The sequence below is a fragment of the Cyprinus carpio genome, chromosome B20 (genome assembly GCF_018340385.1).
Source record: "Cyprinus carpio isolate SPL01 chromosome B20, ASM1834038v1, whole genome shotgun sequence".
Taxonomy (NCBI): Eukaryota; Metazoa; Chordata; class Actinopteri; order Cypriniformes; family Cyprinidae; genus Cyprinus; species Cyprinus carpio.
Genome location: NC_056616.1, coordinates 28990455 through 29014378, shown reverse-complemented (window position 1 = coordinate 29014378; position 23924 = coordinate 28990455). Strand labels below are relative to the sequence as shown.

Sequence of the window (23924 nt, the reverse complement as noted above, 5' to 3'; positions counted from 1 at the left end):
TTTGAGGTCTGACCACAGGTTCTCTGTGGGACTGAGATCCGGGGAGTTGCGTGGCCACGGATCCAAAATTTCAATGTAATGATCTTGGAGCCACTTCTTTATTACTCTTGCTTTGTGACATGGTGCTCCATCATGCTTGAAAAATGCACGGATCATCATCAAATTGCTCATGGATCAATGGAAGAAGTCGCTCTTGCAGGACATTTTGATACCATTCTTTATTCATGGCAGTGTTTTTGGGCAGAATAATGAGAGAGCCCACTCCCTTGGTTGAAAAGCAACCCCACACAAGGATGGTCTCAGGATGCTTCACTGTTGGCACAACACAGGAATCATGGTAGCGTTCACCTTTTCTTCTCCGAACAATCGAATTTCCAGATGTCCCAAAGAGTTGGAAGGGAGCTTCATCAGAGAAATAACTTTGCACCAGAAATAACTTTGCACCAGTCTTCTGCTGTCCAGTCCTTGTACTTCCTTCAGATTTTCAGTCTGTCCTTGATGTTTTTCTTGGAGAGAAGTGGCTTCTTTGCTGCCCTTCTTGACACCAGGACGTTGTCCAAAAGTCTTGGCCTCAGTGTACGTGCAAATGCTCTCACACCAGCCTGCTGCCATTCCTGAGCAAGCTCTGCACTGCTGGTGACACGATTCTGTAGCTGACTCCTCAGGAGGAGACGGTCCTGGCGCTTGCTGGACACTCTGGGACGTCCTGAAGACTTCTTCACTGCAGTCGAACCTCACTCCTTGAAGTTCTTGATGATTCGGTAAATGGTTCTTTCAGGTGCAATATTCTTAGTAATTTCCTTGCATGTGAGGCCATTTTGATGCAAAGAGATGATGGCTGCATGTGTTTCTTTGAAGGTAACTATTGTTATAAAGAACACAATGATTGGAAGTGTTCTTCCCTCCTTTTATAGCAATCAGTCTGCTCTTACAATCTAATTAGTATGATTGTGATTTCACCTGACTAGAACTCATTCACACTTTCACATGTGCTGCTGACATGATTAATCAATTAATGTTACCTGGTCATTTTATCAGGATTTTTGGGCCAATGAAGCTTTTAGCAATTATTTAAAATGCATCTGATCGCTCTACACAATAATCTAGAAACAATGTGAATGAACACCACTACAGCTTAAGCAGCAAACTTGCAAAACACAAAATTTATGTCAATGCCAAAACCTTTGGCCATGACAGTACTCTGTATGATAAAGAGTTACATTACCCAGAAAAGGCATGTCTTATACTGACCACCAGATGGCGTAATTTACCTGCGATTTCTCAGTTGTCCTGGTACTGTCATTCTGGCTGGCTCTTAGTGAGAAGACCTAGTCATCACAAATCAGCATTCATGTATAAAGCTTGTCAGGTGCTGTCAGAATGCAGTGCTTGGTTCCTCTTGATGGAGCACTGACAGGTCCCTCAGCACCCACAGGAAGTGTTTATTCCTTGGTTTGTGTGTTTGTGTTTGCAGTGTGCGTCTGAATGAGAGAAAGCTGAGGGGAGTGGAGGACAACAGAAAGTTGGCTTACCTGATTGACATAAAAACTATTGCTATCGGTGAGTTGCTGCCAAAACAGGGAGGTTATCTATTATTAACTAAAATGAAAAGATAATTTTAATACTATTTTATTTTAACATTTTGATTAATCACATGTCTTCCCACTCTTATAGCTCAGTTTTGCATGTCCTGTGTGAAAAAAGATGTATTTAGACATCTAGCCCATTTAGCATTATTATATGGAATTATATGGAATTATAGTCACATTAGCTCATAAAGGAGTTTCATTCTGTTGTCATCAACAGTTTAATAAAACAGCGTCATCAGTGGTATTGTTTCTGCTCTAAATGGCACACCTTCTCCATATGACCCGTTATTTGGTGAGAGGATAATTTGAGGGACAGTAGGAAGGTGTGTTGACGTTCAGTCGGTTCGGACGTTACCTTTCAATTAGACACCAACCCTGCTGTGTTGTCGTCATGGCCCTCTCCTTCACCAGCTACCGTCAGCCATCTGCCACGGTTCTGACCACTTCCTGTGCTAATTAAGTCCTGGCATGCTCCCTCTGTCCTGCTAGCCTTGTTTCTTCTTCAGGTGGTGAAAATGAGAAACAACTTTCATCCAATTTATTTTTCTCTGACAGACAGCAGAGTGCTTTTCCCCCTCACTGATCCATGTGCTTAAAACCTGTTCAGAAAGTGCAAATTGGAAAGTGTTTTTCCTCTTCTTCTCCCCCCCTCGCCATCCTCCATAAGTGATGCTCCCAGTCAGAATGGTTATTTTGTGAACAAAGAGCCAGAAATGCAGGGAAGCGTCACAGAACGTGATTCATGAAAGACTCATTGATTTGTTTTTGTTAGGGCACGGATGTTCAGGGTCCGTATGAAAGGCAGTGCCTCCGTTTTTGCTGCGTGTCTTTGTGTACGAGTGTGTACAGTGACGTTCATGGCAGCCATCACCAAATTTTTATCATTCTGTTTATTATAGATTTTTTTTGGGGGATAGAAAGTACTTTATCCGTTCTTTAAAAACATTGTCTAAAAGCCTATTACTGTTTAAAAGATATAACAGTAATGCTTCATTTCTGACCTTGGATGAATAGAAAATAATCTGCATCTGGTATTTGGTGCATTCATCTCCCATAATCCTTTTCTCTTCCTGTTTTTCTCAGTGGACCTGGTTGGTGGGTATAATCTGGGCACTATAAGCCATGACTCCAAGATAGACTGGCTGGAGCTGAATGAAACGGGTCGTAAACTGCTTTTTAGGGACAAGAAACTCAGGGTAAGGGCCAACGTTGTTATTTAAGCTCTAATATTACTAGTAAAATCAGAATGATTTGTCACTTCAGTCTCTTTCTCCACTTTCAGCTCCACCTGTATGACATCGAGAGCAGCCTGAAGAGCACCATGCTGAGTTTCTGTCCTTATGTTCAGTGGGTACCAGGTAGTGATGTAGTTGTGGCCCAGAACAGAGGAAACCTGTGTGTTTGGTACACCATCGACAGCCCGGAGAGGGTCACAATGTTTCCCCTCAAGGTGAGCTGAAGTTAATAGTTATATATTTATTAATAGTCATGAATATTGTGAAATGATATTACAATTAAATTAACTGTTTTCTATTGACTATATTTTAAAATGGAATTTATTCCAGTGATGTCAAAGCTGAATTCTAATATGCTGATTTCTTATTATCAGCAATATTGAACTCCGTTGTGTTGCTTAATATTTTTGTGGAAACTCTAACAATATTTCAGTTTTTTTTACTGTCACATTTTTTCAGGATTCTTTGATGAATAGAAAGTTCACAATAACAGCATTTATTTTGTAACATCTTTTATAACATAATAAATATCTTTATAGCTGTCACTTTTTAATTTAATTTAATGCATCCTCTCTAGATTAATATATTAATTTTTTAAAAGAAATCTAACTGACCCAAACTTTTGAATGGTAGCGTTATTATTTACCATTTAATAATTTTTGGTGAATTATTGCAGCCATGATTATCAGAAAAAAAAAAAAAAGTAGTATAATGGACTTTAGATTTAGATTTTTCACCAAAATGCTGTTGAAAGAATTTGCAACTTACCATTTCAGTTTCTTGTTTGAGTTGACTGTGAGTTTAATCATGTGACTTGTGTTGCGACAGGGTGATATTGTAGATCTGGAGAGATCCAATGGAAAAACTGAAGTCATTGTGACTGAGGGGGTTAACTCTGTCTCCTACACTCTAGATGAGGGGTTGATTGAATTTGGTACAGCCATTGATGATGGTGACTATTACAGGTAATAAAAAAAACCACAGACACCTGTAATAAACATGGATTACACATTAATAATGCCTTCTTTAAAAAAAAAAAATAATTAAACTTGTATTGCTTAAAAGGATGTTGCTTAAAAATTCTAATTCTGTCACGCTCATCCCCATAAAAGAAGATCATTTTGAGAAATGTCTCAATGATTCAATGGAATCAGTGGTAACCAAAACAGTTTAAATACCAAAGACTTCTTTTATGTTCTACAAAACAGAGAAAGTCATACAGGTTTGAAATGACATGAGGCTGAGTCAACGATGACAGAATTTTTATTTCTGGGTGACCTATCCCTTTAAATTATGTAAGTATCTTTATTCATAGCTGGATTTGTGTGTATGTGTGTGTGCAGAGCTACAGCATTCCTAGAGACCCTGGAGATGTCGGCAGAGACAGAGGCCATGTGGAAGACTCTGAGTAAACTTTCCCTAGAGGCACAACAGCTCCACATCGCTGAGAGGTTAGACAAGCAAGACAGTCCACCCACCTCTATGACTCAGCTACTGCTGCGATGACTTCAGCATAGCTGTCCAGATCATGTGTCTAACCTTGACAACTAAACCAGTATGACAGAATTCAAAAATCTTGTTTCCTTTACAGATTATCCTAGAATCTCTTTTTTTTTAATTTAACTTCTTCTATTGAACTTTATAAAGGGTCGTCGTCCTTAGAAGAAGTAACACAGTTTTAAAGTTGCAGAACTGACATAGGATCATATCATTTAATACTTGGTTACTTGCATTTATAGGCAACACATTTCTTACATGACATTAAATTTGTTAAAGGAGCAGCACAGTACAAAGCACAATTTTGCAGTGCAGTTGATTATGATTTTTGAAGTGTTAAATACAGAGAAATTAAACTTTAATTAAAAAATGTCTTTGTTTGTTGGGCCACCTTAACAAACCCATGCAAGAATATTTTATTTTATTGTTTTCCAACACCTACCACCCCAAAGACAGCACAGTCACTCGCAGATGTGTGTGAATAAACATATTAATTACAGCCCTTAAACTGACAATAGAAAAAACACATTTTACATGATTACATAAATACAATAATCTTACTGTCTTTCTTAATGATTCCTTCATTCTATTAATAGCATTGCTGCATTTATTTTTGCACCTTTTAGTTTTTTATTTTTATTTGCTCTTAATATGCATCTACTTGGCACTACAGAAGAACTAAACAATTAAATATAAACACATTGAATCAGCACAGTAACAATACATTCTTAAAGGGGTCATATCATGAATATGTAATATTCCTTGATCATTTGAAATGAAAGCATTTACTGTACTCAAAATATCTTGCCCAATAAGTTCAAAAAGAATTATTCAAACTAATCTGTAACAATGTCTCTACCTTTAGTGACTGTGAATTGATATATTATTAATACATGGCCACCCATATGTAAATGTCATCAATGTGTCAAAAGGTAATCCAAGCTGTAAAGCTGGGCCAGTTAAAAAAAACATATTTGACTTGCTGTTTGCATAAAAATATTAATTGACTAGTTCACCCAAAAATGAAAATTTACTCACCCTCAGGCCATCAAAGATGTAGACAAGTTTGTTTCTTCTTTGAATGAGTTTTGGAAAAAAGTTAGCAGGAAATGGGTCAGAGAAAAAGGTGGGCACGTAAAACTGTTTTTGGTGGGAAAAAACGTATCTATAAAAAACCTGAATAGCATTATAAATTGACCTCAGAGAATAAAAATGAAAATGTATGATGCATCTTCTTTAATATATTCTGAATTGTTCTGTAGGAAAAGACCCCAAAACTGTCTTTAATATTTCCATTTAAGGAAAGAATCACTGTTTTGCATATAGCAGTGAATGTTTAATGCATGGTAAAAGCATTAGTTAAAAGATCCTTTAAGAAAGCTGCTGTTTTGGACAGTTGCTCTGCGTGTTACATTTTAAATGCTGAAATGTGTCTCGGATAATATTCTGCCTAAAGAAAAATGTGTGTAATCTGTTGCAAAAGAGAAAAAAACCCTTCACCTGAGCTTGTGCGGGAGGATAAAAGCTTTAGCACTAAGCACCAAAGGTTCTCTTAAAAAGGCATCCAGTCGCTTTAGGAGGCAGTGAGCATGTTTAGCGTTTTCTTTTTACTGTATAAGCATTTTTAAAAGGGCTTGAAGCTAGAATTTAAATTAGAGGGTCTTAAATAATGCAGGATTGGTTTGTTATATATTGGCTTATCTGCATGAAGCATACAGATAAAAAGTGTTCGGACCGTGAAGGAGAATGCCAATGAAAGAATTGACTGAATACTCTTTTGCTTGAAGTCACTTTTAGACGTGATCATGGCTGATCAGTGCTGTCCAACCTAAATGCTCTGAGTTATTGCAGAATTGGTGGTTGAATGTGAAATGATACTGCATGTGATGTTTGTATTTGTTTGATATTTACTGTTTCTCTTCTGAGGTAGTGTTTGGTTTTTCCGCAGGTGTTTTGCGGCCCTTGGAGATGTGTCCAAAGCCTGATTCCTAAATGAGACCAACAAAATTGCAGATTCAGTCTCAAGGGAATATGTATGTGGTGCATACCATTTTTTTTGAAGGACAGAGAGGTCCTCAGCCTGTAGCATCTGTAATGATTTGTCTGTTCATTTGTAGAATGTACGTTTTTTGTTGTTGTACTTGTGCTTATGTATTTTACATTTCAAAGTTATGTTCTCTCCTGTAGGGTGGTGATGGTACAGACCACTACCAGGTAAAAGCACGACTGGCCATGCTGGATAAGAACTTTAAGCTTGCAGAGATGTATTACATGGAACAGGTAAAGAATAGTTTCTGATACTTGCAAGTAGGAGTGCCACTTAAAAATACAATTGCCAGTGTATTAAATTCAAATGAAAATAAATAAAACCCTTTTTAAATGAACAAATAAATAAATAATTTTGAACTATTTATTTAATTCATGTTAAAAAATTCAATACGTTACATTTAACAGTTAATTAAGTTAAAACTAATAATTAAAAAAATAACTGATCAAATAATAATTTAAATGACTAAATAATTATTAAAGGGATACTCCACCCCAAAATGAAAATTTTGTCATTAATCACTTACCCCCATGTTGTTCCAAACCCGTAAAAGCTCAGTTCGTCTTCGGAACACAATTTAAGATATTTTGGATGAAAACCTGGAGGCTTGAGACTGTCCCATAGACTGCCAAATAAATAACAGTGTCAAGGTCCATAAAAGGTATGAAAGTCGTCAGAATACTCCATCTGCCATCAGACATGCAATCTGGGTTATATGAAGACATGGGAACACTTTTTGTTAGCGAAGAAAACAAAAAAACGACTTTATTCAGTGGTCTCCTCTGTCTCTCTCCATATCACCGTATGCTGCGTATGCTCTTCTGTATCATCCGCGCCACAAGGATGTGCTGTTTCTATGTGTATTTAGCTTTAATTTGAAATAAAACAGAGCATCCTTGTGGCATGGATGACAAAGCATACAGTGATATGGAGGGACACAGAGGAGACCGTTGACAAAGGAATTATTGAATAAATTCGTTATTTTTGTTTTCTTCGCTTACAAAGAGTGTTCCCCTCGCTTCATATAACCCAGATTGCACGTCTGATGGCAGATGGAGTATTCTGACGACAACTTTCATACCTTTTATGGACCTTGACACTGTTATTTACTTGGCAGTCTATGGGACAGTCTCAAGCCTCCAGGTTTTCATCCAAAATATCTTTAAATTGTGTCTCGAAGACAAACTGAGTTTTTACTGGTTTGGAACGACATGGGGGTAAGTGATTAATGACAAAATTTTCATTTTGGGGTGGAGTATCCCTTTAATTTTAAAATTGAGCTCTAAAAAAGTATTTGCTGCTGCTTTTCTTTATCCATTTGATGATTGAGTTCAAAAATGGCATTGGACTGTTCATACGTGGGAGCAACAGAGCTGAGATGGTTATATCTCGATAGCTGCGAGTAATATTGCTGTAACTCTGCAGAATGCGGTGGATGAAGTGATGGAAATGTACCAGGAGCTTCACATGTGGGATGAATGTATTGCAGTGGCAGAGGCGAAGGTAATATCTGTTTTTACATACAATATCATAAATATTCATAACCTCTAGTCCACGTTTTGTTTTATTTAGCCTAAAACAGGGGTTCTCAACAAGTTTCACTAAGATGCATTTGAACTCAAGTAGTCATCCAACATGGAACAAGAATTGATTACTGTACACAAGTAAAAAAAAAAAAAAAAAAAAGTCCTTTAAATCAAACTTTGCAGTTTATTACTCTGTTACCATTGCAATATTACCATGAACTGCAACAGTATACAAAATCATTGAGTGTCTGGATTCTGAATGTCTCTTGAATTTTGATGGTTTCACACTGTCAGCAATCAATAATTCACACCATAAAACATGTTATAGAGGCTACAAACCATGTTTATTTTCACTTTGAGTGATTCCATCGTCTCTGTCATATTTTCATTTAACTTGTGAAATTTTGTTCATGTTTCTTTTGAGGATGAAGGCATATCACAGAATTTATCCATATTTCCACAATATTTTTGATTCGCCTTTTTATGTTGCTATCTTAACTGTAGACAGTTATATGGTTCGTTGCATTTTGCATTATTTGCATTTAGCAGTTGTCTCTATGATGCTGCAAAATCAGCTTTTTACTAATACTTAATGTGTATATCTCTTGAAGGCCACCCAGAGTTGGACAATTTGAGACGCAGTTACTATTCTTACCTAATGGAGACCAATCAGAATGAGAAAGCTGGTGAGGTGAAGGAGAATGAAGGAGACTTCATTGGTGCTGTTAACCTCTACCTGAAAGCTGGACTTCCTGCCAAAGCTGCTTGGCTGGCCATGAGCAGAGATGAGCTTTTATCAAGCCATGACATCATCAGCCGCATCACTGCTGCACTCATTAAAGGAGAGTTTTATGAGAGGGTGAGTTTGACCTGCAACAACGGCATGTGGCTTGAAAAATGGCTACTGTTAAGTTTCATGCATTCATAACTTTCAAATGAGTAGCACAACCACTCACACTTACATGGTATTGTTTCACAGATTTTAAGGGAAATTGTTATACTACTAATTACTCATAATACTTAGTATTATTAAACTCAACAGGCAGGCGACCTGTTTGAAAGGACAAGAAATAATCAGAAGGCCTTGGAGTGCTACCGCAAGGGAAATGCTTTTAAGAAAGGTGAGCCTAGTTGATAAGAACAATCAGAATAGGCTGTTACATTTCAATTTGAACAATAAGTAAGTGGTTGTAATGCAAAGCATCAGAGCTTTAGATTCATTCCCTTCATTGACCTCTGCTGATTGCATTGTGCTTCCACAGCGGTGGATTTGGCTCGCGTTGCGTTTCCTGCAGAAGTTGTAAAGCTGGAGGAAGTGTGGGGTGATTATCTAGTGCAGCAGAAACAAATGGATGCTGCCATCAACCATTACATAGAAGCAGGGTGAGTTTCTAGAATAACAAACCTCTATAGATCAGGGCAAAAAATACATTTTCAATCTCAGTTTTTTTCAGTTTCTTCAGCTTTTACACCACCACCATTTATTTATTTATTTATTTATTTAAATAAATACTTATATTCAGTTAAATGCAGAGCACCAATTAATAGTTAAATGCAGCAATTAATAGTTAAATGCAGAGCACCAATTCCGAGTATGGGTTACCATACTTGGCAAATGTCACGACTTTCACTTTTCACTTTCAGCAAGGATGCATTCAATTATTCAAAAGTGACAGCAAAGACATCTAAATGGTTACAAAATATTCCTATCTCAAATAAATGCTTGTGATTTTTCTAGTCATCAAAGAATCATGAAAAAACATACCACATTTTCCACAAAATATTAATTTGGTGTTTTTTTAGTATATATACATTATTATATATTGTTTTATGAGTCTCCTAAAACAGGTTTACATGCATGCAAGGTCAAAAAACGTTAGTTTTCTCAAAAAACTAGATTTAATTTGACCTCATATCTAAATGATTCATAAACGACTCGTGTGAAGCAGTTCAAAGAATCAGTCTCTCTAAACCCCTCCTTTTTCTTGATGATTCACTGCTGTGATTGGTCAGATGGCTCGGTTCTTTGTGATTGGTCCAGAGCTGGATTGGTCTACCGTGTACAGCGCGTGTCGGAAACGAAACGCTAATTGCCTTGACAGAATGACAGCCCTGGAGACTTGTCAATACATAGAAAAGATTGTATGGATTGTAGCTTACCAACTCAAGCCGGATTCTGATGATGAAACGGTTGAAGTGGTTGATTAACAAGAGACTGATTCACAAGCACGACTGGAGCAGGACATTTCTAAGTGGTAAGTGTCAAGTGTTGACAAGTATGTGGTAATTATGAGATGTGATCAAACAAATTTACTCTCACAGCGTAGGATACAGCGTCTTCTCGAAGTGATGTTAACCACATAGAAACTTTACTGTGTTTTTGGGCAGGCAAGTTGGCAACCTAAAACGTGGGCGGACATTATGCAATTGTGTTACTTTGTGATGTAGAGCCGTAACAGAATAAGATTCAAATTCCTGACGACTCGTTTCTGCAATTGCGAGTCGACTCTTTTTTTTGACAGATATAACTTTATCTATCGTGCACTGTCGGCTTCACAACTTTGCAGATAGTTTATGTTCACATACAGCTACATGACACACTGCATGAAAGGTTATAGTAGAAAAGGCATAATGGGGCACTTTAAGCAGTATTTTAATATAATATTCAATAATATTTAAGAGTGTATGTCATTTCCTCCCTGTAAAATGTTCCACCAAGGCCATAGAGGCAGCAATCGCAGCTCGCCAGTGGAAGAAAGCATTGCACATACTGGAGCTACAGGAGGACAAGGCTGCTGCCAAATATTACCTGAAAATAGCTCAGCACTATGCTTCTGTGCAGGAGTTTGAGGTAAAAAAAACAGCTGTCAAATATTAACAAATGGTCTCACGTTTCTATGATCTGGTTTAAATCTGTGTTGGCTAATTATGTTTCTCTGAACTACAGGTGGCAGAACGTCTTTTTGTGAAGGGTGATCATACCAAAGATGCTATAGATATGTACACTCAGGCTGGGCGATGGGAGCAAGCTCATAAGGTCAGTGTCACATTGTGCCCCTCTGCAAAGATAATGATAAAGTATACATTCATTAATAATAGCTGTGTATTTCAGCTTCAATATTTTTGTTTATGATTAAATGCCTTAGATCTTATAGATTTACATGGAAAGAGAGAACTGAGACTTACATTAAAAACTTGAGGTGGCCTCTTTTGACTTTGGCCAAAATGCAACTGCCTAGCAACCACCAAGAACACTCTAGCAATTGCATAGCAACATGCTAACTAATCAGTGCGTTGTAGTAATTATAAATTGGATGGAAGCTGAGAATACAACTGCAATTGTTGTTTTTCTTCATTCAAATCATGACCAATTTACATTTGAATTATGTAACATTTTGTTCCCCTCTCTTGTTATCAATCTGTCCGTCTCCGACACAGCTTGCTGTGAAGTGCATGTCACAAGAGGATGTGTCTGCCCTCTACATCAGCAGAGCACAAGAATTAGAGAAAGAGGGGAAGTACAAAGAAGCCGAAAGGTGAAAACATACACATATACACAATGCTGTTTTTCTAATTTGACCTATGTTTTTGGCTGGGTTCATTTATAATAAGAATTTAATTTATTTTTTTAAAAAGACATAATTCTTAACTCTGAAAAGAATGTCAACATGTTTGAGGTTCCGTCACATTTCATATTGGAATTCACACATTTGAAATTGACCTCTCTGTCTTTAGGCTTTTTACCACAGTAGATGAACCAGACTTGGCCATCACTATGTACAAGAAGAACAAAATGTATGACGACATGATCCGTTTAGTCGCTGTTCATCACAAAGACCTGCTGCAGGAAACGCACATTCACCTGGCTAAGGTTCAAGAGTACATTTGTTCCATTCTTTTATTCTTCCTATTCACCTTTAGTTACAAAACACATTTGAACTAAATTTCTTTTGGTGCGGTTTTATCTTGTTATTGCTCAGTAGATCCTTCACATGGTCTGAGTGCTGTGTGCTGTGTTTATCACAGGAGCTAGAGGCTGAATCCAGGTTTCAGGAAGCAGAGTATCATTACCTAGAGGGTCAGGACTGGAAAGCTGCCGTAAACATGTACAGAGTCAATGATATGTGGGAGGAAGCTTATCGGGTGTGTGTGCACACTACATGGTCTTATATGATACTAGAGTTGATATAGAGTTGATACTAGAGTAGAAAGCTTTAAACATTCAAAGGTTCTCTTCATGCCTTTGCAACAGATGGCAAAGACCCATGGAGGAGCCAGTGCCCATAAGCAAGTGGCCTATCTTTGGGCAAAAAATCTCGGAGGAGAGGCGGCAGTTAAGCTGCTCAACAAGTTTGGCTTTCTGGAAACCGCCATTGACTTTGCTGCTGATAACTAGTAAGTCTCTGTTAGGACTTGATGGTCCAAACACTATTATACCATTTTCAGGTATAATCGGTGCATACAGATAACAAATGAACCAATGCATAGTAAAATTGGTTTTTATTTACTCTATAATGAAACACCCTTTGTCTTTTTTTAGTGCATTTGACTTTGCCTTTGAGTTGGCCCGACTCGCCATGAAACAGAGGATTCCTGATATTCATCTAAAAAATGCCATGTTCCTCGAGGACCAGGTATTACAGTCTGTGGAGAATTTATTCCTCTTTTCTACACTGTTACTGCCTGTGGCTCCATGTGGCTGTGAATGTGAAATAGACAAAGACAACTGCAATGGTTTACTTTCAAGGTCAGGGGTGTGAATGCAAATTATGCTGAGGTCTTTTCATTTTTCATGTCTGATTTGGTCTTTATAATGCAGATTCCAGTGTGAAGATTGAATGTTTATGGCTTTGTACGTTTTTGTTTTATAGGCTTATTTGAATTAATATAATAAATGTAAATAAAAATAATAATATAATATATTTATCAATATAATAATATAAAATAACAAATCTAAAAATGCTGGTAAAAATATGTCATTGTAGCAAGTGGGCAAAAAATAAATACTAATAATAATTTCTCACCCTTACTACAAAAATGTGTAGTCTTGCAGAATGCTAAATCTATGTGTTATTGTTATAAATGTGTTATTATGACATATAACCCTACACTTACTCTAAAACAGGCATGCATAGAGTTTTGCATTATTATTAATACCCAGACCTACAGTTTATTATTCTCATTATTAATGATCGCATGATGCACAGATCAATTGTAATTTTTTAACTTTTAAGGGTAAATTCAATGAGGCTGAGACTGAGTTCATCAAAGCCGGGAAACCCAAGGAGGCTGTGTTAATGTGAGTGAGCTTTCATATCACAGTTTCCCTCTGCGGTACATACAGACCACTCTATAGGGGGGATTGCATCGCTTCAGTACTTTTTGTGTGCATAGAGTACTGATTTTATGCACTATATCACATTACAAGCAATGAGTAACTGGAAGCAGGTGGCATTGGGATTGAGAGTGTTTGATTTGTAGATCTCATGGAGGAGTGGTATGCTGGTGCTTTGCTGCTACAGTGGCAGTTAGCCAAAGATGATCTGATGACTCCAAGAAATCATATTGTTAATGATCTAAAAAGTCCTTTTTTAGTATATAATTACAAAAATTACTGAACCTTATGCATAAAAAATAATGAAGTAAGAAAAAGAAACTAAAAAACTATAAACAAAAATACTCTTAACTGAGCTTTGCAGTGATAAAAAATGGTATAGGTAAATTATTTCATGGCTATTTATAAAAGACATTATTAAAAGATATGTCAGTCCATTTTTTTTTACACTTTGTTCAATTATTATTTGGTTTTACGTAATGGTTTCAGTATCTTTAATCCAACTGACTGTGTTGTCATTGTATATACATTTTATCATAGAATTTCTAAAAATTATATTTCAAATATGGGTGACCATGTCTCTATTTCTATTGTAGGCACGTCCATAATAAGGACTGGAGTAATGCCCAGAGAGTGGCAGAGGCTCATGATCCGGAAAGTGTGGCAGACATATTAGTGAGCCAGGCCAAGTTCTGTTTTGACCAGAAGGAATTCCAAAAAGCTGAGGCCTTCCTTCTCAGGGCCCAGAGGCCAGAGCTAGCAATTAAATACTACAAAGTAAGAGTCCTTAAATGCACGATCTGTACATGGACAATAAATCAAAAATCTTCTTTACTGTAGTAGAATGTCATTGATGCCTTTAACAACAACCATGTAGTCATCATCACAATGAAGCACACAGAGATCTAAACTTTATGAACATTTTTTAAGAAGAATCAGGTTACTACTTTTAAAAGTTTAAGTTTTACCAAACGGATAGTTCACCCAAAAATTTAATTTGCTCACACTCATGTTGTTCCAAATCCATGTGATATGGGTCAAACACAAAAGTAAATGTTTTATAATTCATTTTAATGACTGTAAGAATTATCCATTAATTTTTCATCATTTTTCTCAATTGTACATGATCTTTCTTTAGAAAAAATAAAACCTTAATTATTTAGACCTGATGAAGATTAGTTTTTTTTTTTTTTTTTTACATATTAAATTAATAAAAAAAAAATTTAAACCAAATTATTCCAACAAATTAAATTAATACAATTACAGAAGACTGTAAAACTGATCAAAATTATATTTAAAAAAAATTGTTAGCTTGCATTTTAAAAGCTTTCTTATTAGCTAAATATGAATATTAAGTTATGCAGGCTTTGAAGAACCATATTTCTCGTATCCAGGATGTTGGGATGTGGACTGATGCAATGCGGATCTGTGAAGACTATTTGCCCAGCAAGCTGAGCGTCCTTCAAAAGGAATATGAAAGCGAGGGCAACTGGTAAAAGAACTCCTTTACTATCTGTTTCTTTTTTTCCATCTTACTTTCATATGTCTCATTTGCTGTATCAGAAAATCTTCCTTTGTTTATTGTTCTTCAGAAACTAGGGCTCTGCAGTTGTGCAGAAAAACTAGAAGCTCTGAACTACATTCGGATCCTCTTTTTGTTGCTTGGCTTCCCTCCTTTATTAGAACATGGCAGCTTTTTATCCTAAATTAAATCCATAATGAGCAGCTCATTAACGCGCAGACACGCAGCAAATCCATCTCCAGTGATAATTTTCCTATTTTTAATGACTTGTGGGAAAACATCAAAGGCTTCTTTGCTGTCAAGGAGAAACATTTTGCATAGTCAGTTCAAGGCCCACTCAGCAATAATATAGGCTTCTTGTATCATTAACCTATTTTCAATCAAGAGTTTGAACTTTCTTGCCATGTTGTGTTTATAATCGACTCTTCTGGTCACTTTATGATCCCAAAGGTGTTTTTTCTTTCCAAAGGCAGAGGTATAGGATGTGTGTACCTTCCCTGTTGAACAAAACAGCAGGTGCTGGTTAGATATGTTTTAAGCTGGTCTTTAGTTGGTCATGAGCTGGTTTAAACTGATCATGTGCTGGTCCTAAGCAACTACCTCCAGCTCAGGACCATCTTTAACCAGCTCATGACTAACTAAGGACCAGCTTAAACCAGCTCAAACCAGCTGCCATGCTTCAAAACATACCTAACCACCAGCCTATGCTGATTTTTTCAACAGGGTTCAGCCATGTGGCTTTGTTTTTTCCTGTCCATTGCGCTGAACCTTACATACAGTTGAATAAAGCAGAAAGTGCTTGAGTGCTTGCCTTCACAACGATGAAATTCAATTCACTTTCTGCAGTTTTAAAGCCATCATTGCTAAACATTAAAGCACACAAAACATGGTACTAGTTATTTTCAAGCTGAAGGGTTTTCATGTAGCTTTCATGGTCATTAATCACCAGGTCATCTCAAGACTTGAAGTAGGAAAGTCTGAAGACCTTTAATAAATAGGGTTTTCAAGCCTTTATTCAAAACATTCACAGTAAAATGAACTGTAGGCTATCTAGCCGGCACTAATAAAACGGTAGTATTGTCTGTAGTATTGAAGGAAGGAAAGCAGGAGATGGTAAACATGTCTTACAAGTCCATGAGAAATAAATGTATATGTGTGTGTTTACAGGGGTGTGGAAGGCATGGTTGAGCAGGCTCAGGAGTGGGAACAGACAGGCGAATATGCCAGAGCCATCGACTGCTATCTGAAAGTGAAGGACTCATCTAACATGGACTTGCTGATGAAGTGTTGGATGAAGGTAAAGTTCAGACTCAGAGACACCTGGCTGCAGTCACCATGTTCTCTAACATAAGGAACACTGTTGTCCAGAAGAATCTTTGTATTTAATTTTCAATCTGTTTGAATCTGTTATTATTTTAGGATTGTTTCAGTGAATTATCACGTGCGAAATCCAGTACATTTCAGTACATTTCAGTAGATATCGGGTTCAAATGGTCTTGCAAATTCACCACTTGATCAATAGAAAACTACTTGATTTGAAAATGACTTTTGTGTGAGCTGTGCTTCATATGTCGCCACACTATTGACAATTGATCTTTTTTGCTAATGTGAATGCACCTTAAGACATTATTTTATTATTATCTTTCAGAATTTTTTTTTTTTAATTTATTTATTTATTTTAGAATAATTTAGAATTTAGAAACTTGACTGGAGCCAACAACAATAAATGAAACTAGACAAAACTAGTCAAAAATTATCACAATAATGTTTTAAATTAAGTTATATTTATTTGCATATTAGTAACATTTTGGTCATTTAACAAAGATGCCTCTTTGACAGAGGTACACATACATTCACATAACTATGATTTTAAGACATTGTATTTTCATCTGCATCCCTTATAAAGTTTTACTGATTGAATTTTTTTTTCTTTTCCATTGATGTCAGAGTGTGTTGAATGTTTAAGTTTATTATTTTGCTTGAAGGTCTTGCAAAAATAATTTTTGCCCAGTTGGCAGAGAGGGAATACTGTTAGCATTATATTACACTAAATAATTGTTTAAATAAAAATAATAAATAAATAAATAAACTATGAAAAAGAAGAAAGTATCTGGGTTTCCATCACCCTGCTTTTATGCATATTTTGAAGTATCGTATCAGAATCGAGTGATGGAAACACTGAATTTCAAATAAAAATGCCTCAATTCGCAAAAAAGTTTTTACGCTTGCTTGAGGTGGTTTTTGACTTGTGTATAAAAGGGCTAATGCAAATAATGGGAGATGGAAATGCATTTTGCAATTAAACTCGCGCATCAAAAAGTCATGTGAATTTGCCCTATGGGACGGCAAATCCTGACTAACCAGCGGACCGATCTTGTTCCACAGCATCTGAAATGTTATTATATGGTCATTCGTAAATGCCCGAGCAAAGTCTATCATCAAAGTATTTCTGTATAATTGCCTCCCAGAACTGTTAAACGACTGCGTTCACAAACAGCAGCATCCACCTCCGACAGCAATAACCGCATTCATTGTGTTTCGTCTGCTCATTCTGAGGTACAAGTAATTTATTATGTAGGAAAATGATTATATTCAGTAGCTTCTCCTACTTTTCTTATTGATGTATAGTGCCAGTTTATCAGGGAGTGATGATTTTGTTCTCTTTGAGTCGTTGGATGGATGCAGTGCTTGTTTGTAAATGTTTTGTGCGATATTCCAATTTTGCACATAAGTTAAATTCGTAACTTTGGATGGAATCCCGGCCACTGATCTTTTAACTTAGATTAACTATAATTAGAGAGCTACTCTGTTGACAAGAAATATCTGAACAAGAAAAATGCTCCTAAAGCGCTTAATTTTTTGTTGCATTTACAGTTTTTACAAAGGTTTTCTCATCTTTTCACGCCCTCTAGGCAGCAGAATTGGCCATTAAATTTTTATCTCATGACAAGGCTGTGGACATCAGTCAGGTCGTCGGGCCACGCCTGATTCAGCTCAGAAAGTACAATGAGGTATGTTTCTTTTATTTTGTTTTTCAGGTATAGAATCACAATAAGTATGTAAAACTCTCTATTGACATTTGTTTTTTATTTTCCTCACAGATGCAATTTTGAGCAGAAATACTGAAAAATCCCTCCAAAATACTAGCTTTTTATTCTTTCTAAGTATTGTGTTTTGAGAGCGGCACACCAAGAGCAAATGGTGCTTTCAGTGCACTTGTGTGCCCATGTGTGCGAGTGTATATTTAGTGTATGACACAAAAGCAATGTGACCGCACAAAAAGCTCACAGACTTCATCTATTCTTTGGCGTCCTCGAGCCATGGACCTGTTGAGATACAAAATGTTTTTTTTTTTCTTTCAGGCTGCTGAGCTCTACCTCAACCTGGACCTCATTAAGAACGCCATAGACGCATTCATTGAGGGAGAAGAATGGAACAAAGCTAAAAGAGTGGCCAAGGAGCTCGATCCAAGGTGAGCCCTTAGCAGACTGGTCGCCCCTAACAACGCTATAGCCAACAATGTGAGAGGGAGGCAGTGAAATCACTCTCTCGCTGTCAGAAAAATCACTCAGTGAAACAAATGAAGTGCACAACAGCACAAGGCCAAAGAGGTGCAGATGGCCTTCGCAGTTTATCTCTGACTGTCTTTTATTTACGGCCGGAAAAATAGGTTTAGGAATCAAGTCTAAATGCTTTCCGGTTCTGCATGAGGTGTATTCTTAAGTAGAATATATATTTATGTCTTATTGAAAATAAGGTTTTGTGACATTTCCTCTCTTCACAGGCTAGAGGAATATGTGGACAAACGCTACAAAGAGCACCTTAAAAATCAAGGCAAAGTTGACTCTGTAAGTTCACCTTATCAAATTAATTAGTCTATTTTCTGCTTTTATTATTAGAGATATTACAGAGAGGACTTCAAATGATGGGTCAAGGTTTGGCTGATTACCTAGTGGTAGATGCTGGAACTACATCAAAATGGTAAAGCTTATCATCAAATGTAGATATAAATTATTACAACATTGCTACACGATTGATAATAGACAACTGAACTTTATTTTTTTTATTATTTTTTTTACATTTTTATTTATTTTCAATTAAACCAAAAAACATTATTTTTTAAATTAACCCAAAAATTAATGACTAAAATATAGCCATGAATTTTATGAATCACAATTTATTTTATTGTAACAACTTACATTTATTACATATTACACTTACATTTATTAGCATATTGCAAACAGCATATAAATCTAAATATATTATTATAACGTAGTAATGTTTGTACGTTAAAGCAATAGGCCATGAGAAGCTACTAATATACTAATAAAAATATCAGCCATTGTTATGATTAATGTAATTATTTATTATTATTAATATTTTAAATGTTTATTAGTAAATTATTCATACATTTAAATTAATTTTAATTAAATTAAAATCAATTTAATTATTAGTGGTTTTAATTATTTTAAATCCTATTTTGTCCTAATAGTTTTCGTTTTATTTTTTCCATTTTTCAGTATTCATTCATTTTTATTATTATTATTATTATTATTATTATTATTATTATTATTATTTTCGTTTTATTTTTTCCATTTTTCAGTATTCATTCATTTTTATTTTGATTTTAATTAAATAAAAAAAAATTATTATTATTAATGGTCATGGATATTTATTATATAACATGGTTTATTTTGTTGTTATTAATTTTTATTTTTTATTCTTTTTTTTTTTTTATTTTTTTTTTTTATTAAAGCTTTATTGGTATCTTGCAAGCAGCGTATAAATGCCAGTAGCTGATTTTATTTTGGAGGACTCTTAAAAGCATGAAATTGACTTATTTTTCCCCGCCTGCTTCTTCTGACATCACATAGTTGCCATTGAGATAAATGAGAATACTAGCAGATAGCTTTCTCCAAGTATTGTAGACCACCTTGGGAGAGCGAAAGGGAACAGGATTGTTAATCGAACTCTTGTTGCCCACATGAGCAGCATCATAGCTCAAAATGTCAGGGAACTGCTAGCTGTCAGAATCCTGTTTAAGTTCAAACAAATAAAATTTATTTCCTAGCAGTGGAAGTTGAGGTTAAAGAATGCATTAAATGAGCATAACACAGTACCGCAGACTGCAGCTCCTCCGCTCTGGCACTTCATTGTTTTCAGTTATTGTTGGGAGGAGAGAGAAATGGAGATGATTGGCTTGATTCAATTTAGAATAACAGATACGAGTCACCAAATTGATGTGAGCGCTTGCCTCTCATTGCAATGCTTCACTGGCAGTTTGGTTACAATCATGGAATGATGCAGGTCAGGGCTTTTTATTGAAAAGAAAGACATAATGTTAACGAGGAAACCAGTTTAATGTACACTTACATAAAATGTAGGCAGTCAAGAATGTGCTATCTCATATATTATGTTGTGTGTGAAATTTTATTTTATTTTTTCTCTAATCTTTTTGACTGTACGTTAAAGCAATAGGCAATGAGAAGCTGCTTTAAAGGCTTATTGTTATTAATAATACTAATGATAATGCTAATAATACTACTAATAATTAGTCATTGTTATGATTTATGTAATTATTTATTACTATTCATATTTTTAATGTTTATTAGTAAATTATTTTGTTAATTTGAATGAATTTGTATTTAATTTGAATCAATTTAGTTATTAGTAGTTTTGATTATTTTAAATCCTAATTTGTCCTAATAGTTTTCCTTTATTTATTTTATTTACTTTTTTAGTATTCAATCATTCTTCTTCTTCTTCTTCTTCTTATTATTATTATTATTAATGGTCATGGTTACTTATTATGTTTATAAATATAATTAATGTATGTATTATTTTGATAATATTAATATTAATGTGTTTTATATTTTTAATTATAATTCTATAATAATAATTTATAATAATTTTAGTATTTTTAGGAATAGTTTGAATTATTTTAAATCCTACTTTGTCAGTATTAGTTTTCCTTTATTTTTCGGTCAGAATTTAATTATTAAAAAATATATTAATAATAATATAAAATTTATAAAAGTTAATTATTATAAAAGTATAAAATGTATTATTAAGGATCATATAAAATGAACAATTATGTTAATAATAGTATAAATAATAATCATTTGCATAGTTGTTGTTTTTTTCATATTTTTTATAACAAAATTATTCATATTTGTAATGTTATTAATATTACAATAATATTTGTAATGTAATAAGTAATTGTATAAGTTTTAAATTTCAAATTGTCCTAATAGTTTTCCTATATTTTCAATCAGTTGGTTGGAGTAGATGTGGTGGCTGCCCTTGACATGTACGCTGAGAGAGGACAGTGGGAGAAATGCATCGACACAGCTTCAAAACAGGTGCCAATTTATTTGTCCCCCTCCCCACCCCCCAGACATGTCAGTGTGGAAACATGGCAACATTTTCACAGAGTATCTGCCTTTCCCTTCTCCGACAGAATTTTAAGGTCCTGCACAAGTACATCGCTCTGTACGCCACTCACCTGATCAAAGAGGGTGAGGCTGAGAAAGTACTCAACCTTTACACCCAGCATGGTGTTCCCGCTTATTCACAGGTACATCCAGTCATGTCTACATAATGAATCAAACTCTTTTATTTTACAAAAGTAAATGATGCATGAAGCATCTCCTTCAAGCATAAGGACTTCTGGATTTCATCAGAAACATCTTCCCTTCCTTCTTGCAGAACTTCAACATCTACAAGCGGATGTTCCTGGAGCTGGTGAGCTTAAGGGACCGGGATTGTGCAGAAGCTTATCGGATGTGGGCCAATCTAAGGGACGTCCTTCTGCTGCTGGTGAGCTCTGGGTTACTATGGTGGCTTACACTTGGGAAATTATTAACCCAGTATTGATTCTATATTCAAGTGGGAAATAGTGAATCTTACAGTATTTCTGTGCTGTGCAGTGTGAAAACCTGACCAAGTCTTCAGAAGCTAATTCTCCAGCCCATGAGGAGTTTGAGCAGATGCTGCTGGTTGCTCACTATTACTCCACCCGCTCTGCAGCTAAAGGCATTGACCAGCTGGTGTGTATATACTTCACAGCAGATCTTTGTTATATGTTTTACATATGCATGTTGATATCACATAAGTATATTTAATATAACTTTTACTACCGTTCAAAAGTTTGGGGTGAGTAATTAAAAAAATATACTTTTTATATATTATAATAAAATATATATATATATATTTTATATATATACTATATATATATATTAACATTTTTATTCAGCAAGATGCATTATTTTGATCAAAAGTGACATTTATAATGTTATGAAATATTTCTCTTTCAAATAAAACTTTTAAGCAGCACTAAATAATTTCTTGAGCACCAAATCAGCATATTAGAATGATTTCTGAAGGATCATGTGACACTGAAGACTGGAATTACTGCTAAACAATTCAGCTTTTCCATTACAGGAAAAACATTACACTTTAAAATATGTTAAAATAGAAAACTGTTCACTTTAAATTGTAATATTATTTCACAATATTACTATTTTTTTTCTCTATTTGTGATCAAATACTTTTAAAAAATCTTAAAGACCAGACAATGTGCACTTCTGCAGATACCTCTGGTCTTATTACCCATAATCATCAGTTCTTGTTGTTCTAAAGAAAAATATTTGTTTTCATAATCTTTTATAAATATATAGCATAAGCATTTCTGCTGTTGTAAAAACAGCAGTAATAAAGTCCTGTTCCACATTATTTCCTGCTGAAATGTAACATTTTTATTGATATAAAGTTAAAAGTGTTGTCAATGTTTTGTCATATTGTCTTTCAAATGTGTAATTTCCATGTCACCAAACACAATTGGAAAAATAATGACTGATTTCAAAAAAGTTTCCAAAACAATCCCCTACCTCCAATTGGCTTAGTCCAGCCCCAGTGTCATGCCATCGGTTAAGCCAATGTTGACTTGGCTTAATAAACTTGGATAGGAGAGTGTATTTTAACATCCAAAAACATGACATACTTCACCTTTATGTTATCTGTGTCACTGTAATTCTGCATGTGTGTTTACAGAGTTCTGTGGCAGCCAAGTTGTCCATCTCTCTCCTGAGGCACACCGAGCTCATTCCAGCTGACAAGGCCTTTTATGAGGCCGGCCTGGCAGCCAAGGTGAACTCACAGTGAGCTCAGCTCCAAACACACACACAATCACTCATAGCTGCTTCAACCATTCATGTGAGACAGCTAAGAGCCCTGGGAAATTGGCTTAATTTTCCTCTGTTTGCTCCAGTAAGAGCTCACAGCAAGTGTGAATAATTTGATTCGCAAAGCAGTTTGAGTTGCCTCACATAGTGAAGACGAAGTGGCGATGTTTCCTCTTTCTGGAGTTTATTTTTTATTTTTTTTACATTTCTTAAACTTTTCATTTTTAATTTGAGCTTCTTCAGTTCTGTGTGTCACTGATGAATATTTCTCATGCAGGCTGTGGACTGGGAGAACATGGCTTTTATCTTCCTCAACCGCTTCTTGGATTTGGCTGATGTAAGTAAAGACTTTTGATTGTGTGTGCAGTCTGTTGTGTATCTTTCAAATAAAACAAACTTAAACATTACAAATCACTTGAAAAGAGTCCCTAGTTATTCGTTGACTGTACAGACTTTACAGAGTCAGAGGTTGGGGACATTAAGTTTTTTTTTTTAAGAAATATTTTATTCAGAAAAAGATGGATTAAATTGATCAAAAGTGACAGGAAACACATTTATATCTATTAAAAACATTAAATCTATTTCACATAAATGTTGTTCCTTTTAACTTTATATTTTTTCAAAAAATATTATGTTGAGCAGCTGTTTTGTTTTATGATGATATTGATTGTTTTATGAGATGATTTCTGAGAAAATAAGCATTGTATGGGTATTGTATGGGTATTTTTCTTTTATGCCAAAAATCATTAGGATATTAAGTAAAGATCATGTTCCATGAAGATATTTTGTAAATTTCAGAAATTTCTTACTGTAAATATATCAAAAATGTATTTTTGATTAGTAATATGCATTGGATAACTTTAAAGGTGATTTTCTCAATATTTAGATTTTTTTGCACACTCAGATTCCAGATTTTCAAACAGTTGTATTTTGGCAAAATATTGTCCTATCATAACAAACCATACATCAATGTAGATTATTTATGCAGCT

At 35.1% G+C, this 23924-nt stretch overlaps 1 protein-coding gene across 1 annotated transcript in view; it reads left to right on the top strand.

Annotated features, from left to right (window-relative positions):
* The window catches only part of LOC109054349 (intraflagellar transport protein 172 homolog), a 30757-nt gene that overhangs the window by 4536 nt on the left and 2297 nt on the right, over positions 1-23924 (top strand). The window contains 31 exon segments of the mRNA XM_042746164.1: positions 1475-1560; positions 2673-2785; positions 2872-3039; positions 3653-3789; positions 4168-4275; positions 6270-6354; positions 6509-6601; positions 7794-7871; positions 8505-8753; positions 8937-9015; positions 9157-9277; positions 10601-10745; positions 10842-10931; positions 11333-11430; positions 11630-11765; positions 11921-12037; positions 12147-12289; positions 12435-12528; positions 13129-13193; positions 13826-14006; positions 14624-14721; positions 15919-16048; positions 17664-17762; positions 18114-18223; positions 18536-18599; positions 21027-21113; positions 21212-21328; positions 21460-21570; positions 21681-21800; positions 22804-22899; positions 23212-23271. Of these exon segments, the coding sequence (XP_042602098.1) occupies positions 1475-1560; positions 2673-2785; positions 2872-3039; positions 3653-3789; positions 4168-4275; positions 6270-6354; positions 6509-6601; positions 7794-7871; positions 8505-8753; positions 8937-9015; positions 9157-9277; positions 10601-10745; positions 10842-10931; positions 11333-11430; positions 11630-11765; positions 11921-12037; positions 12147-12289; positions 12435-12528; positions 13129-13193; positions 13826-14006; positions 14624-14721; positions 15919-16048; positions 17664-17762; positions 18114-18223; positions 18536-18599; positions 21027-21113; positions 21212-21328; positions 21460-21570; positions 21681-21800; positions 22804-22899; positions 23212-23271 (3478 nt within the window).